Raw genomic sequence first — 18,644 nt, 5'->3', positions numbered from 1 at the left:
AAACTAGAATTAAATAGTATATTCCTATGAAAAAGTAGATATATTCCCTGAGCTAATATATCACTAAAGTGTCACAAGATTCTGTTCTCATATGTAACATATTTCAATTAATGCTGACAAGTAAAATACCATTTAAACTTGTAAATGAATGTTTTCCTTTTTAATTATGAGATAAATTTTTCATTTGTTTACTTTTCCTCTTTAAGATGTATTTACAAAGTTTTTTTAGCTAAAAAAGAAAGAATGCTCTATTATTAAACTCATCATGTATACTTACAGGGCTTTTGGAAAGAATTTCTAAAATGCTTTTTAACTTGGTTTTATGACAATTGCTGATATAGGCAAATGTTGCTTTAATCACATGCGATGGAAAATGAGGTGGATTAGGAGCAGGATCCAAATCCCTAACAGAGTTAAGGGAAAAAATAGTCATCATTTTAAAAAGTTTTGTTCATAGACCAGTGAACTTCCAAAATGAAAATTTAGATTTTAATAACCCCCAAATTCAAAAACCATTTTTCTACTGAAAAACTATACTTTCAATAAAATCACAAATGACATATCACAGTCCAGATATATAAATGAGATTATCTAAATACCTTTCACCCTCAGTAACTTAAATAATCTTAAATGATCTTATAATGATTTTCTTAAAAAATCTTATAAAGTTAAAAGGCAGTTCCATAAATGAGCCTCAGTATTACTTCAGATCAGAATCAAAGCTCTATGCCAGTACTGTAAAAGCAGTATTTTAAGACATGGCAATCAACACTCATTTAGACAGCATGAAATTACATATGTGAAAGTACTTTCTCAGATATTATTACTATTTTATATGCCCAGCACAGTAGGGCACATTAAAAAAACAAAAAAAGTGAAGCATATTTTCAAGTAGCTTACAATCAAGCCAGGAAAACAACTCTAATGTTCATATACAACTCAGAGACATTCACATCCAAATTAAATTGTACAGATAATAAAGCACAATAAAGAAAAGGTGAGGCTGGGTACGGTGGCTCATGCCTGTAGACCCAGCACTCTGGTTGGCCAACACGGGGGAACCACTTGAGGCCAGAAGTTCAAGACCAGCCTGGGCAACACAGTGAAACCCCGTCTCTACCAAAAATATAAAAAATTAGCCAGGCGCAGTGATGTGCGTCTGTCGTCCCAGCTACTCGAGAGGCTGAGGTGGAAGGAAGGATAGCTTGAGCCTGGAAGACGGAGGTTGCAGTGAGCCGAGATTATGCCACTGCACTCCAGCCAGGGCAACAGAGTGAGACTCTATCTCAAAAAAAAAAAGAAAAGGTGATCTAGAAAGGCAAGACCTAGATAAAGAGAAGAGAACTAGGAATAATGTGTATGAAGAAAAAAATTTCAAGGGCCAACAGATGGCACAATGTTCAAATATTACAGAAAGACTAAGAAAAGGTTATTGGGTTGGCCAACCAAGAGGTCAATTTAGAAAGAGTAATTACTGTGGGGAGACTATGGTAAAAGAGGATAGGTAATTACCTCAATTCAAAGGTGGCTATTTTTAAAGAAAATTTTTTAAAAAGAGTGATGTCTATAATTTGAAATAGACATCGAAGGTGTCAACCAATAAACTTAAGAACTTGTGAAGTTACAGCTAGTTCTCTAAGTTTAAAATGTACATACCCTGAAAAGTCACAGAGGTCAGTCCTCTGACTGGTAGAATTTGCTGGCTCATGTAACGTCATCAATAACTCCACCACAATCTCTGGTAAATTACTAATGAATAAGTGATCAATCTGCAAGGGCACAAAATTAAAATAGATTTAATATTTTATATCTTTGAACGTCAAGACAGCTCAAAAGGCATATATTACCTTATTTCCAAAAGTATTCGATGACTGTAAAAGAAAATAGATGACTCAAAGTCCAAGATTTACAAGATTATAAATAACTCTACCTTTTTCTTCTATGCAGCCAACCTGTAGACTAAGAGGAAAAAGTATGAAAATCAGCCAAACAAGGCCCCCTTAATCCAATTCTTCAATTTTAGAGAATCATCTTAAATAAGACTTCAGGTCTATCATTAAGTTATATGACCTGGTAATTTTTCTGCCAACCAAATTTCCCACTGATGTATAACTGCTCCTCTATCTGAATTTTACTCTTGACTTTATTTGGGAATTCTGTCTCAATTACAGAACTTTATTGTTAAGAATTCCCAGGGACTGTGAACAATGTCATTTTTGTTCCCTGCGTAACTTCTTCCCAGACTTCTACTTGAGTGCCATCCCAAATTCTAAGGCTAGCTGTGATCCACATCCCCTTTCATCAATAGTAGAATAAAACCCTCCCCAACAGATTTGGACTTTTCATTAATCTACTTCCCACTATAGACAGGTAGCTTCACAAAAGACACAAATTCTCTAAATATAAAGAATAAGTCTGCTATGTTACACTTTAGTTAAATGAATGAGAATTGTGAAGTCTTAAGGGTGAATATAACAACTTTCCAAATAAGGAATTACAGTGATAAATGGCTAATTTACTTAATGCCTAATAAGGAAGTTCAAAAACATACTTCCTAATAACAAAAAAATATTTTAGAAGGTGACAAGAAAGAAACCTAATGTAAATGAGGCAGGGCAATAAGGTCTGGAGGCAGGGAACCTAACGCCAATCCATGCTGACCTCCTAGAACGAAATCAAAAGGAAAACCCCAACTTTCCATGCTCAAGTAACTAAAGGACAAGAGGCTACTCCCTTTGCAACCCCCTCCCTTTTACTGTGGCAGATAAGAAATTGAAAGTACCTCTGATTGGTCCCCTCCTATAACCAATCAGACTGATTACAGCCCACTACTTCATTTACATAGGGTGTATACCAAGTAACCAATGGAAAACCTCTGAAGGGTATTTAAACCCCAGAAAATTCTGTAACCAGGCCCTTGAGCCACTTGCTCAGGGCCCACTCCCACTCTGTGGAGTATAATCTCATTTTCAATAAATCTCTGGCTTTGTTGCTTCATTCTTTCCTTGGTTTGTGTGTTTTATACAATTCTTTTTTTTTTTTTTTTTTTTTGGAGACGAAGTCTTGCTGTGTTGTCCAGGCTGGAGCGCAGTGGTACGATCTTGGCTCACTGCAACCTCCACCTCCCGGGTTCAAGTGATTCTCCTGACTCAGCTTCCCAAACAGCTGGGATTACAGGCACACAGCACCACACCCAGTAGAGACGAGGTTTCACCATGTTGGCCAGGTTGGTCTCGAACTCCTGATCTCAGGTGATCCACCCGCCTTGGCCTCCCAAAGTGCTGGGATTACAGGCGTGAGCCACCACACCCGGCCAAGAATTTAACTTACTTCTTTAACCAAAAAGCTAAGAAACTGTGATTTAATTTTTGCTATTCTTCATTCTTGAGGCAAGTGTTTCAATCAAGGTTGAACGTAATTACTTTTCCCTCCAAAACCTATTCAGGCTCTAAAAATTGCTGTCTTTTGGTTTGAATACATTAAGAAAAGAATAGTAAGATTAAGAATGCTCAGAAGACTAAGCTGGGAGATTGAATGGGAGTGGCTAGAGGCTGAGTGTCTCTCTCAAATTCCATAACCTCTGGAGTGCCTATTTCTGTTCCAGCTGTCTTTGGGAAAGGAGTCCTCTGCTCACCATTTCCCTTCAGACTGCAGACTTACAACCAGATCTGAATAGGTCCACCTAAGCAACTGAGGAACTTGCTGTTCCATTTCTTGGTTCAATATAGATAACTAGGAAACTAAAAAAAAAAGGTCTCTTGAAGTTTATCTAATATTGACCAAGTTTGGTTACTTATCCCTTACTTATATCCAAAATAAATAAATACATACATAAATGTGGGGTGACCACAGCTTTTTTATCTTAAAAAATTCGTATGTATGTTTTAATATAAGTTGCTTCAAAAAATTTTGGAAATGTATATAAATGATTATAAAACAAACGAAGCTTGTTAAATCCTTCCTTACTTGACTCCTTCTTTTGACAAAGATTTAATGAATACTCAAAATATATTAGAGATATATCAGCCAAAAAAAAAAAAAAGAGAGAAAAATGTATACTGGAGAAGACTGATAAATAATTAACATAATTCAAAAGTAAATTATGGTCTGGCAAGGTGGCTTACATCTGTAATCCCAGCACTTTGGGAGGCTGAGGTGGGAAGATCACCTGAGGTCAAGAGTTCAAGACCAGCCTGGCCAACATGGTGAAACCCCGTCTTTACTAAAAATACGAAAATTAGCTGGGTGTGGTGGCACACAGCTGTAGTCTCAGCTACTTGGGTGGCTGAAGCAGGAGAATTGCTTGAACCCAGGAGACAGAGGCTTCAGTGAACTGAGATCATGCCACTGCACTCCAGTCTGGGCAAAAGAGTAAGACTCTGTCTCAAAAACAAAAGCAAAGACCAAAAAAAAAGGTAAATTATATCATACGTTAGAAGGTAATAAGTGTCATAAAAAAACAAACAGCAGGGTATGAGAACTATAGGAATGAGGGACGGTTGTTTTTCTTGAAAAGTGGAAAGCTTGGTGAGATTGAAGAGGGAGTGAAGGTTTTCTGTACACTGTTTAGTATTCCTTGACTTTAACAACCAGTTTGCATTTGTGTATTACGACAGTTAAAATAAATTTTTAAATGGCAGAAGAAAATTATTCAAATGGTTTTTTGGGTTATTTCTAATTTAAAACATTTCTACTTAGTTAAAAGCCAATCAGAGGGAGACAACACGACATAACCAAAAAAATTCATGGGTTGGCTATGCTAGATAATGATTACCACAAGCTAAGTTTCAATATATAAATACGAATAAATCGAATAAATAGCCTTAAAACTTAAAGGTTATATCTCATATCATTCAGGGAATGAAAAGTACATAAAAATTGAAGCCATACCTGTTTTCCCAATAAGTTTTCACTTTTAAGCATATCATAGACCTTGGTAGCAGTCTCTCTTTGCTGTGCCATCCCGCTGTCTCCTGTACCCTCATAGGCAAAATAAGGAAGAATATTTACAAGAATCTTTGGAAAGCAGTCTGTTAGAAGACTTTTCCAGTCCTCTTGAATCTGATTAGCAATGGACTTCACCTCATCAAAATGACTTCTAATCACCAGATGTGGAATCAAAACCTTATAACAAGATCTAAAAATAGAAAAATTTAAAATACAGGTTATATATAACTTTTCCAAGTAAAATTTTATAAAATAGTTCTTAAAAACTGTTTTAATACCATCAGCATTAAAGTATCACACTTTATCCAGATTATTAAACATTCTTTAGTTTTATAAATGGAAAAATTAAGTAAATTCTAAACAGTCACATTAAAAAAATTAGAAAGCTTAGGACATACCACCACCATAATTATGGGATTTAAAAATGGGACCTTGTTCAGTAGCACCCTTAGCAAAAAGAAAAAACAAAACAATAAACAAATAAAAATGGAGACTTGAATTTATATTTATTTCTTCTGCATAATCAACTAACGTAAATGCAGTTGACCCTTGAAAAACATGGGTTTGAACTTATACTTGCATATTTTTCAACCAAATGCAGATAGAAAAACAGTATTCAAGGGATGTGAAAGTCTGTATATACAGAGGACTGACTTCATATACGTGGGTTCTGCAGGGCCAACTTGGTGACTTGAGTACGCATAAATTTAGGCATACATGGGGGATCCTGGAATGAATCCCTCGCATATACAGAGATATAACTATATTGTTCTTGCCAAAATGAATGAACTATAAGGACCACTAAATTTACTTTTGTAGGAATATCCTTCTTAAAGGAAACTACCTACATACAACTCATAATCTATTAGAAAACTCTATTAGGATGAGTCTGAAACTCAGATCTGTGATATACTACATGTAAAATGCATAGCAAAGTCCACAACACAGAGCATGTTCAACAAATATGAGATGCCTTCCCATCATCCTGATACCTAAACATTACTTTTTAGTTGCTTCAAACCTCTCCATTTTCAAATTTTTCTTCTACAGAGTTAAAGTTAGCAAAATAAAATTTTACATTAAGTTTCTAAATCTAATAGAAGTAATGACTAAAAGGCCTATAGTCAAGCAACAGAAAAGAAAAACAAGGCAGAAATAACCAGCTACTAGTAATTTATCTTCAATTTTTTCCAAAGGAAAGATGATCAAATATTAAAGCTGAGAAGAACCTGAAAGATCTCCTTGTGTAACTTCCTTACTTTACATATTAAAAAACCAAGGCATAGAGGGTCTTTATGTGGTTTGACCAAAGTCAGATAGCTGGTTGTTGGCACAGCTAGGACCAGATCTGAAGTCCAGTGACTCCCTTCAATACATTCTTATTAAAAGAAGCTGTCCTGCTTCTCATACTATGTAGGCTCCCACACACACATGTGTATGGGTATGGTATGTGTGGTGCTGGTGAGGGGACTTGCTAAGTATTGTTAACTAATTTTAAATTAAACAAATTTCACATATGTCATGTATAAACTTACCTATAGAAATCCTCAATATTTGTGTAGTTTAATAAAATAAAAGGAAAAGAAGATAAGTTGTATTCAGTATCTTGAAGATTTAGCCATTCCAAAACCAGATAATCTAAATGAGATGCCATAAAGTCTTCTAAACGTCTATATCCAAAAGTTTCAGAAACTTTCTCTAAAACCTGCACAAACCAAGAAGTCAATGTGTTAAGAAAAATGAAAAAAATAAATCATTTAAATGCTTGTTAATATTATTTAGAGTAGGACCTAGAAACAACATTCGTTCAACTTTTCTTGATTTCCTCATCTATGAGATGGGAATAATAATTAAGAAAATGTACTCAACTGGCACAGTATCTGACACATAGCAAACCCTTAATAAATGTTAAGTAAATAAAAATATAAAAATATGCTAAGAGTTTCCAACATTTGGTTATACTTAAAGGAAGATTTAATGTAAAATTACTGGCCAGTGGTGGTTCACACCTGTAATCCCAACGCTTTGGGAATCTGAGGAGGGAGGGTTGCTTAAGCCCAAGAGTTCAAGACCAGCTTGGGCAACATAGCAAGAGCCCGTCTGTATAAAAAATTAGCCAGGTGTGCGGATGTGATGGCGGGCGCCTGTAGTCCCAGCTACTCGGGAGGCTGAGGCAGGAGAATGGCATGAACCCAGGAGGCGGAGCTTGCAGTGAGCCGAGATCGTGCCACTGCACTCCAGTCTGGGCGACAGAGCGAGACTCCATCTCAAAAAAATAAATAAAAAATAAAAAAATTAGCCAGGTGTGGTGGCACATGCCTGTAGTCCCAGCTACTCAGGAGGCTTGGGAGGATCGCTTGAGCCCAGGAGGTCAAGACTGCAATGAGCCATGATCGCATCACCGCACTCCAGCCTGGGTGACAGAGTGAGACCCTGTCTTTCAATAAACAAATAAATATAAAGTAAAATTATTTCTCTTAGGCTTAAATCCAAATAAGAAAAATCCAAACAATACATAACACTTATGATTATTAGGTAATGTATTTGTATACTTTTAAGAAACACCGAACAAGTCTTATACTGAGAGGGTAAAAGGCTAACTGATTATACGCTGGCTTACTCCAAAGCACCATGGAAACTATGCTGGTAGAATGTTAACTGGCATAATATCAGTCCACTGACCTACCACTGATTTATCACATAAAAATTTGCAATGGAAAGGCCTGGAACTTCCTAAACCATAAATGCTGAGGTGATGGAAAAGAGACGGGGCCAACATTCTATAACACTGTGCTGATGTAGTAATTATAAGGCTTGGACCCTAGTCCTTCTCCCCTGATAATTGAACTTAAAAGCCTGATAGCTCTAAAATTTGACTTCTGGCCCTGCTGGATCCCAATGTGCTGCCCCAGAATCTACCGGGCAAAACACCTATACTGCTCTTGTCTCCATGTGTTTCCCTCAATAAATACTATTTCCAAAAGCCTGGTCAGTCTGGTGGACAAGTCATTCACTCTTGTTAGTACAATGAAAGCCTTGTGAAATGCTCTTAAATGGAATGTAAGAAACAGTGCATACCATAAACATACCATTTGAATAGTTTTTATATAACTGCTTTCCAATATTCCCAACCTAAAAAATTAAATTGTTTCCTAGTCTTAAATAAGTGCCACTCAGAAAACCTAGCTTTAACTTTTTAAATTATTTCACAGTGAACTAAGGAAGCTTCTAATAAAATACTCATCTATATATACCTTTTTCACAAGGTGAGGTTCTAATCCATTCTCTTTCACAGATTTACACAGGGCAAACAAAGCCTGTTTTTCGCAGATAGGGCTACAGGATAAAACCACAGCTATCAACGTCAGTAAAACAGATTTTCTATTATAAATTTCATCCAAAGGTTCAGGGTTCTCAGCACTATGGGACTTAAAAAGAAATTAAAAAAAAAATGTAATGTAAAATGTAAATGTTTAACAATCAATTATAAAATCCCAACTGAACTCCAGATTTTTTGACTAGCTATACACATTTCAAAAACCTCCTACTCACTAATCCTAGTTCTGTCTTTTGGTACAAGAAAGAGTAAGGACCAATACCTTTGCTAAATCACAAGCACTGACATGTTTAAAAACAAATGTGAGCTTTCCACTAAGTCAATTCCTTCATCCATTTTTTATAAGACACAGATCTATATAACATTCTGGCTAAAAATCTTTTACTTTACTCAGAACCAAACCAAACATTATAGTCATCCTCTAAAAAATACAGAAACATTTAATAACTAAAACAGTGTAATTGGATTGCTTGTAACACAAAGGATATTTGTTTGGGGGACGGATACCCCATTCTCCATGATGTGATTATTTCACATTGTATACCTGTATCAAAACATCTCATGTACCCCCCAAATACACACACACACACACACACACCCCTACTATGTACCCATAAAAATTAAAAAATCTAAAAATAAAGCAAAAAGTATAAAAGATCCAAGTTCTTGTATTAACTTTGTTCACGACAATATGCTTCTATTAATGCAGTGTAAGACAGAGTTAGCCTTTTTGGTAACTGTAATACAATGTTGATTCATCTATAATCACAAGATATAAAACTTCCTAGGTCTTTTTCTAAATGAACTGCTGTCAGATCAGTATTTTCCCTTTTTGCAGATGACAGGCTGATTTAAAATGTATAATATACATTATCTCATTAGATTTTATGTTATTTACACTTATCTTTCTAATCTATTGAAATTCTTTTCTAAACTCACATTCTTTCAATTGTTCCTTTCAATTTCCTGCTATCACAGACTTGACAGTTATTTAACTACCTTAAATACTTGTAAGAAACAAACCAGGGCATAAATAAATGAAAAAATTTGAACTCTAAGATAATCATTACCATAAAAAATATGGTATTTCACAGAAATGTGAAATATCACAAGTTTCACTGTAAACACCACAATGATTTGATTTTGTGTGAGATTCTTCTCCTCAATCCATTTCCTCCCATTGTCACCTGTTCCCTTAATTAGCTTTTAATCAGATCACATACGAAAGAATTTTTAAAATAAAAAAGGAAGCCATTTATACTCCCATAAAAACTCAGTTAAATTTTGGGTTTCTCCATAAATATGCTAAACCAAAAGAAATTGCTATGATTTGACCCATTGTGACCCAGAAATAATGCAGTTTCATTCAATTCATACAGTTGTTTCAGAGCAGCTTTATACTGTAAACTACTGGATTATAAACTGTCTTATGCCAAACTTGGTGAAGTAATTTATGGGATATTCATAGCAAGCATATGATAACAGCAAATACATGTTACTTAAAATTACCATTTCTCTCATTCCTTCCTGAGCTTTCAAGTATGCATTTTCAAAAGCTGTTTGCTGAAGCTTCAAAGGAAGTGCTTTCAGTAACCTGGAAGAATCTCCCTTCGTGTCCTGGAACAATCTTAAAACAAGCAAGCAAACAAACAAACAAAAAGTGAAATAATTTTTTAATTTCAAACCCTACTTTCCAAAGCATATTCCAGAACAAAAATAAATCACTCTGTGAGACATAACAACATACTAGCTCTTTCTTAAAGACTAACAAAACCTGAGTCTATTTAAAGAGGTTCAGACCAGCAGCTTAGTATTAAGGTCTTGAATACAAAATCTATTTTCTCCTAGAACTGAAGAGGGTCTCAAAATATATTTTAACTATTGCCCAAATTTGAACAGCACTGAACTCAAACTAGCCAGAAAAGATAAACTGTTCTCTGGCCGAACACCAATTAGTTGAGTCCACAGATTCCAATGTCAACCTGCTCTAACATTTAATCACTCTGAAAGTGGGTAAGTTAATGTTTTTATGTACCATTTAAATTTTGTTTTATGTGATGGAAAAAAGTTGATCAGTACACCTTTTGCGTAACACCCACATATTTAAGGATAACTCTTTAATCAACTTTGTCTTTTATCCTTTTTTAGTAATCGAAGCTTTTATAATTGTTTACGTTCCTCTGATTCTTCTAGTTTCACTCACTGCTCTTAAAATAGCTGAACATTAGATATCTGCTATTGTCTGAATGTTTAACCCCTCCAAATGTCATGTTGAAATCTGATCCCCATTAGGTTATGCCTAATGGGAGGTGTCTGAGTCATGGGGGCAGATCCCTCAAGAATAGATTAAGGCCTGAGGGTAAGGAATGAGTGAGTTCTCACTATTCAGTTCCCACAGGGGCTGGTTATTAAAAAAAAGAGCCTGGCACGGCCTTCCCCGCCTCCACCCTTGCTTCCTCTCTCACCATGTGATCTCTGCACACACTGATTCCTCTTTGCCTTCTGCCATGAGTCTGAGGCCCTTACCAGATGTAGACGCCATATGCCAAATAAACCTCTTTTCTTTGTAAATATCCAGCCTCAGGTATTCCTTTATAGCAACACAAAGGGACTAAGACAAAATCTAACAAGCGCAAAATTAAAAAAAAAAAATGAATGCTACTTGCATGTTATTCCTGAATTTATACTTTTTGAATCTTCAATTTTTTTAATGCCACCACTATACTGCTGCCTTATTACATTCAACTCAGTCTTATATTACCTCAGTCCTTAAAGTTCAGCATACATTTGCTTTTATCTGTGAAATTTAATAAGGACTTGAACTACTAAACATATTCATTAGAAATCCTTGCAATGCATTATGGTCTTACTAAAAAGAGTTCCAAACCTGAGGAGTTAGACACAAAATCTAGTTTATGAAAACATTACTGTCAGCATATTCAAATACTGAAATATTAGTTTTAATACTTTATGTGACTGCTGAACAATATAGTGATCTTTTATTATTGATCGCTTACATTTTAAAGTTACTCGAATGATTTTCAGCTTTGATGTTTTTGAAGCATCATGTAATTTTTTTTCAAGTACATTCATTTATTTTAAAACAGTTATTGGATACCTATCACATGCCAAGTATTGTTTTAGGTGCTAAAAATACAACAATGAACAGAACAGACAAAAACCAGTGCCTTTAGGAACATATATACTAGTGGAATAGGGAGAAGTAAATATATTAAAATATGTTTCACGTTATCATAAATGCTAGAGGAAAATAAAACAAGGGAATAGCAAGATGGCAACATAGGAACAGTTCTGGTCTGCAGTTCCCAGTGAGATCAACGCAGAAGGTGGTGATTTCTGCATTTCCAACTGAAGTAGCTGGCTCATCTCATTGGGACTGGTTAGACAGGGGGTGCAGCCCACGGAGGGAGAGTCGAAGCAGGGTGGGGTGTAGCCTCACCCGGGAAGCACAAGGGGTCGGGGAACTCCCTCCCCTAGCCAAGGGAAGCCGTGAGGGACTATGCTGTGAGGGGCTATGCTGTGAGGAATGGTGGATTCCAGCCCAGATACTACGCTTTTCCCGCGGTCTTTGCAACCCGCAGACCAGGAGATTCCCTTGGGTGCCTACACCACCAGGGCCCTGGGTTTAAAGCACAAAGCTGGGCGGCCATTTGGGCAGACACTGAGCTAGCTACAAGAGTTTTTTTTCATACGCCAGTGGCACCTGGAACGCCAGCGAGACAGACCCATTCACTCCCCAAGAAAGGGGGCTGAAGCCAGGGAGCCAAGTGGTCTAGCTCAGCGGATCCCACCCCCATGGAGACCAGCAAGTTAAGATCCACTAGCTTGAAATTCTCGCTGCCAGCGGAATAGTCTGAAGTCGACCTGGGACACTGAAGCTTGGTGGGGGGAGGGGCGTCTGCAATTACTGAGGCTTCAGTAGGATGTTTTCCCCTCACAGTATAAACAAAGCCAGTAGGAAGTTCGAACTGGGCGGAGCCCACCATAGTGCCACAAAGCCACTGTAGCCAGACTGCCTCTCTAGATTCCTCCTCTCTGGGCAGGGTATCTCTGAAAGACAGGCAGCAGCCCCAGTCAGGAGCTTATAGATAAAATTCCCATCTCCCTGACACAGAGCACCTGGGGGAAGGGGTGGCTGTGGGCACAGCTTCAGCAGACTTAAACATTCCTGCCTGCCGGCTCTAAAGAGAATAGCGGATCTCCCAGCACAGCGCTCGAGCTCTGCTAAGGGACAAACTGCCTCCTCAAGTGGGTCCCAGCAGGGGTCGACAGACACCTCATACAGAAGAGCTCCGGCTGCCATCTGGCGGGTGCCCCTCTGGGACGAACCTTCCCAGAGGAAGGAACAGGCAGCAATCTTTGCTGTTCTGCAGCCTCCACGGGTGATACCCAGGCAAACAGGGTCTGGAGTGGACCTCCAGCAAACTCCAGCAGACCTGCAGCAGAGGGGCCTGACTGTAAAAAGGAAAACTAACGAACAGAAAGGAATAGCATCAACATCAACAAAAAGGATGTCCACACAGAAACCCCATACAAAGGTCACCAACATCAAAGACCAAAGGTAGATAAATCCACGAAGATGAGGAAAAACCAGCACAAAAGGGCTGAAAATTCCAAAAACCAGAATGCCTCTTCTGCTCCAAAGGATCACAATTCTTCACCAGCAAGGGAAGAAAACTGGACGGAGAATGAGTTTGACGAACTGACGGAAGTAGGCTTCGGAAGATGGGTAATAACAAACTCCTCTGAGCTAAAGGAGCATGTTCTAACCCAATGCAAAGAAGCTAAGAACCTTGAAAAAAGGTTAAACTGCTAACTAGAATAATCAGTGTAGAGAAGAACATAAATGACCTGATGGAGCTGAAAAACACAGGATGAGAATGTCGTGAAGCATATGCAAGTATCAACAGCCAAACTGATGAAGCAGAAGAAAGGATATCAGAGATTGAAGATCAACTTAATGAAATGAAGCGTGAAGACAAGATTAGAGAAAAAAGAATGAAAAGGAACAAACAAAGCCTCCAAGAAATATGGGACTATATGAAAAGACCAAATCTACGTTTGACTGGTGTACCTGAAAGTGATGGGGAGAATGGAACCAAGTTGGAAAACACTCTTCAGGATATTATCAGAACTTCCCCAACCTAGCGAGACAGGCCAACATTCAAATTCAGGAAATACAGAGACCACCACAAAGATACTCCTCTAGAAGAGCAACCCCAAGACACATAATCATCAGTTTCACCAAGGTTGAAATGAATGAAAAAATGTTAAGGGCAGCCAGAGAGAAAGGTTGCGTTACCCACAAAGGGAAGCCCATCAGACTAACAGCGGATCTCTCAGCAGAAACCTTACAAGCCAGAAGAGAGTGGGGGCCAATAGTCAACACTCTTAAAGAAAATAATTTTCAACCCAGAATTTCATATCCAGCCAAACTAAGCTTCATAACCAAAGGAGAAATAAAATCCTTTATGGACAAGCAAATGCTGAGAGAATTCTGTCACCACAAGGCCTGCCTTACAAGAGCTCCTGAAGGTAGCACTAAATATGGAAAGGCAAAGCTGGTACCAGCCACTGCAAATACATACCAAATTGTAAAGACCATTGACACTATGAAGAAACTGCATCAACTAATGGGCAAAATAACCAGTTAGCATCATGACAGGATCAAATTCACACATAACAATATTAACCTTAAATGTAAATGGGCTAAAATGTCCCAGTTAAAAGACAGAGACTGGCAAATTGGATAGAGTCAAGACCCATCAGTGTGCTGTATTCAGGGGACCCATCTCACATGCAAAGACACACATAGGCTCAAAATAAAGGGATGGAGGAATATTTACCAAGCAAACAGAAAAAAAGCAAGGGTTGCAATCCTAGTCTCTGATAAAACAAACATCCAACAAAGATCAAGAAAGACAAAGAAGGGCATTACATGATGGTATAGGGATCAATGCAACAAGAAGTGCTAACTATCCTAAATATATATGCACCCAATACAGGAGCACCCAGATGCATAAAGCAAGTTCTTAAAGACCTATGAAGAGACTTAGACTTCCACACAATAATAGCGGGAGACTTTAACACCCCACTGTCAATATTAGACAGATCAATGAGACAGAAAATTAACAAGGATATTCAGGACTTGAACCGAGCTCTGGACCAAGCACACCTAACAGACATCTACAGAACTCTCCACCCCAAATCGACAGAGTAATATACATTCTTCTCAGCACCACATCACGCTTATTCTAAAATTGACCACATAATTGAAAGTAAAACACTCCTTAGCAAATGCAAAAGAATGGAAATCATAACAGTCTCTCAGATCACAGTGCAATCAAATTAGAACTGAGGATTAAGAAACTCACTCAAAACCGCACAACTACATGGAAACTGAACAACCTGCTCCTGAATGACTATTAAGTAAATAACGAAATGAAGGCAGAAATAAGTAAGTTCTTTGAAACCAATAAGAACAAAGACACAATGTACCAGAATCTCTGGGACACAGCTAAAGCAGTGTTTAGAGGGAAATTTATAGCACTAAATGCCCACAGGACAAAGTGAGAAAGATCTAAAATCAACACCCTAACATCACAATTAAAAGAACTAGAGAAGCAAGAGCAAACAAATTCAAAAGCTAGCAGAAGACAAGAAATAACTAAGATCAGAGCTGAGTGAAGGAGATAGAGACACACACAAAAAAAACCTTTCAAAAAAATCAATTAATCCAGGAACTGATTTTTTGAAAAGATTAACAAAATAGACCGCCAGCAAGACTAATAAAGAAGAAAGAGAGAATTAAATAGACACAATAAAAAATGATAAAGAGGACAATACCACTGATCCCACAGAAATACAAACTACCATCAGAGAATACTACAAATACCTCTACGCAAATAAACTAGAAAATCTAGAAGAAAGTGATAAATTCCTAGACACATACAACCTCCCGACTAAAGCAGGAAGAAGTCGAATCCCTGAATAGACCAATAACAAGTTCTGAAATTGAGGCAGTAATTAATAGCCTATCAACCAAAAAAAGCCCAGGACCAGAGGGATTCACAGCCGAATTCTACCAGAGGTACAAAGAGGAGCTGGTACCATTCCTTCTGAAACTATTCCAAACAATAGAAAAAGAGGGACTCTTCCCTAACTCATTTTATGATGCCAGCATCATCCTGATACCAAAACCTGGCAGAGACACAAGAAAAAAAGAAAATTTCAGGCCATTATCCGTGATGAACATCGATGTGAAAATCCTCGATAAAATACTGGCAAACTGAATCCAGCACATCAAAACGCTTATCCACCACTATCAAGTCAGCTTCATCCCTGGGACACAAGGCTGATTCAGCATACACAAATCAATAAACATAATCCATCACATAAACAGAACGAATGACAAAAACTACATGATTAAAGGCTCACGCCTGTAATCTCAGCACTTTGGGAGGACAAGGCGGATCACCTGAGGTCAGGAGTTCAAGACCAGCCTGGCCAACATGGTGAAACTCCATCTCTACGAAAAATAAAAAAATTAGCTGGGCATGATGGCAGGCGCCTGTAATCCCAGCTACTCAGGAGGATGAGGTAGGAGAATTGCTTGAACCAAGGAGGTGGAGGCTGCAGTGAACCGAGATCACACCATTGCACTCCAGCCTGGGAGACATGAGCGAAACTCCATCTCAAAAAAAAAAAAAAAAAAAAAAAAAAAGAATGAAATTAATATATGTTTATTCCAGTACTCAAATATAAAAGATCCTCATGATAGAATCCTTCCAGTGCTTCACTGGATGTTCACGCAAGTAAATATAATTGTAATTAGCACAATGTAAAATGTGCTAATTATCATTTTATAAACTCACATAAAATCACAGTAATTTCCAAATAGTCCATATCTCCTGTACATGATAGTAGACACACCTCACTCACGTCAACCACTTGTTAGCTCTGTGGCATAAGCAAGTTACTTTACCTCACTAAGTCACAGTTTTCATTTATAAATTGAAGGAAATAATAGAATCTAAGTGATAGAAGTGTAAGAATTAAGAATAAACATAAATGCCAGACACACCGTATATACTCAACAAGTGTTAGCTATTTTTAATATTGAAACTGTGAGCTGTTACTATGTAAGACATTCTACTGCCGTCTGCAGCATTCCAAATACTTCATGAATATTTGACCCATTACCTATTGATTGACTCTGCAGCCAACATGCGAACTTGGTGATGATTGTCAGCAAGAAATTGTGTAAATACTTCATTTACAGGAAAGTCTTTTCCCATTACATTAAGAATGGCCCATTTTGAATAAGGATCAGCCTATGGGAAAAGAACTGTGGTTAAATATGAAATAGAGAAAAATTACTCATTAACAAACAAAGACTGCTTTAAAATTTTCAATGGAGATCTTACTAAAAAAATGCAAAAACTCACCTCAAGCAAAGTTTTAAGGCAATTTACTAGGGCCATTCTTACAGAGAATATATATTTCCTCTCCTTTGTTAGATGCCTGAAATCAAGTAAGTTTTCCAAAGTTAAATAATCATTCTGATAAAAGCACTCAGAAAACTCACTGAATATTAAGGTTATTATAAGTTACTTGCAATATGTCTTTCTGTGCTAAACTTATTTGTCATTATGTGGAATATGCCAACATACTCACCTTGCCAAAAATTCAAGCTAAAACAAATTAGTGTGAAAGAATTCATTTTAGCGTATATTATTTGTTTTATACCATTATGTCCTTTTTTGGGGGCTACCATAGAATGGCTAACTACATTATAGTAAACTTACTTTAGAAAGAAATTTCTTTGTTAAAGTTTTGTTTGGTATATTGAAGATTTCAAAACCACATTCAGGCTGAGTGCACTGGCTCACACCTGTAATCCCAACACTTTGGGAGGCCAAGGTGGGCAGATCACTTGAGGTCAGGAGTTTGGGCCTGGCCAACGTGTTGAAACCCCATCTCTACTAAAAATACAAAAAAATTAGCCAGGCGTTGTGGCAGGAGCCTGTAATCATAGCTGCTCGGGAGGCTGAGGCAGGAGAATTGCTTGAACCTACTAGGCAGAGGTTGCAGCGAGCAGATATAGCACCACTGCACTCCAGCCCGCAGCCTGGGTGATGGAGTGAGACTCCATCTCAAAAAAACTCAAAAACAAAAAACATTCTATTGATTTAGAATTACTTAGCAATCAAATAGTACAAGGGTTCTAAATTATATGTATGTGCTCCTCTGTAAGTATCAGGGTGTTATCTTGGAATGTGACAATATGCATAAAATAACCAGATAAGGACAAGGCCAATTTGTTCACTTTGGGAACATGAACAATTCAACTGATTTCGGCTTGTTGTCCTTTCTTTATTCACTATATATGTCAAATTATTAAGTGATTCAAAATTTGCAGAGAAATGAGTTAAACAGTTTAGAAAGCCAAGCCTTAAACAAAAAGCAATGTAGTTCTTCAAGCGACTGAGGGAAACACAAATTACATTCTGCTATTCTTAAAAGATGTATTAGCTATGTAGGAAGATCAGAAGAAATCACTGATGTGGATACAAAACTTGCATTCGTATCCACAGATAGCAAAAGAAAAATAAGACCACAAAATAGACTGTACCTACCAAAATGCTCCAATTACTGTAAGAAACTGTCCCTGAGCATCCCTTGTGTTCTCAGAGTCCATATTGCTTTGACCTAGGTTTTTCACTATATGAAGGACATGGTTTAAAATAGTTTTACAAACATCTTGGTCACGACGATACAAAGAACACACATTGCTGTGGTAAAAAAAAAAAAGTTTAACTTTATACGCTTAACAGAACACATCAGTTATTTTATAAATTTAAAGTGAACATAACATAAGGTTTTAATTTCTTACGATAGTGGTTTCAGAAGTTCAACAACATCTTCCATTGGCAAGGGGTACTCTTCTCCAGGAAGCTCCTTTAAAAGCAGTAGATACTAAGATGGTAGGAGGGAAAAAAATCAGGTTTATCCACAAATCATTTACTTTAAAAAGTATATAAACATAGGCCGGGTGCAGTGGCTCACACCTCTAATCCCAGCACTTTGGGAGGCTGAAGCGGGCAGATCACAAGGTCAAGAGTTTGAGAACAGCCTGGCCAATATGGTGAAACTCCATCTCTACTAAAAACACAAAAATTAGCCAGGGGTGGTGGCAGGCGCCTATAATCCCAGCTACTCAGGAGGCTGAGGCAGGAGAATCGCCTGAACCCGGGAGGCGGAGGTTGCAGTGAGCCGAGATCGCGCCACTGCACTCCAGCCCGGGCAACAGAGCGAGATTCCGTCTCAAAAAAAAATT

The 18,644-nt window shown here is 37.5% G+C and overlaps 1 protein-coding gene across 4 annotated transcripts in view; it reads right to left on the bottom strand.

Annotated features, from left to right (window-relative positions):
- The window catches only part of ATM (ATM serine/threonine kinase), a 140,265-nt gene that overhangs the window by 79,797 nt on the left and 41,824 nt on the right, over positions 1 to 18,644 (bottom strand). For all 4 annotated transcript variants that reach the window (XM_063693499.1, XM_031015936.3, XM_063693500.1 and 1 more), the window contains 10 exons: positions 18,201 to 18,283; positions 17,944 to 18,099; positions 16,753 to 16,828; positions 16,508 to 16,638; positions 9,794 to 9,911; positions 8,202 to 8,375; positions 6,483 to 6,652; positions 4,891 to 5,137; positions 1,657 to 1,769; positions 278 to 404 (listed from right to left, as the gene is read on the bottom strand). In XM_063693499.1, the coding sequence (XP_063549569.1) occupies positions 278 to 404; positions 1,657 to 1,769; positions 4,891 to 5,137; positions 6,483 to 6,652; positions 8,202 to 8,375; positions 9,794 to 9,911; positions 16,508 to 16,638; positions 16,753 to 16,828; positions 17,944 to 18,099; positions 18,201 to 18,283 (1,395 nt within the window). The remainder of the gene's footprint in view (positions 1 to 277; positions 405 to 1,656; positions 1,770 to 4,890; positions 5,138 to 6,482; positions 6,653 to 8,201; positions 8,376 to 9,793; positions 9,912 to 16,507; positions 16,639 to 16,752; positions 16,829 to 17,943; positions 18,100 to 18,200; positions 18,284 to 18,644) is intronic.

Source organism: Gorilla gorilla, chromosome 9, assembly GCF_029281585.2.
Source record: "Gorilla gorilla gorilla isolate KB3781 chromosome 9, NHGRI_mGorGor1-v2.1_pri, whole genome shotgun sequence".
Taxonomy (NCBI): domain Eukaryota; kingdom Metazoa; phylum Chordata; class Mammalia; order Primates; family Hominidae; genus Gorilla; species Gorilla gorilla.
This window is presented reverse-complemented; position numbering and strand designations above follow the sequence as displayed.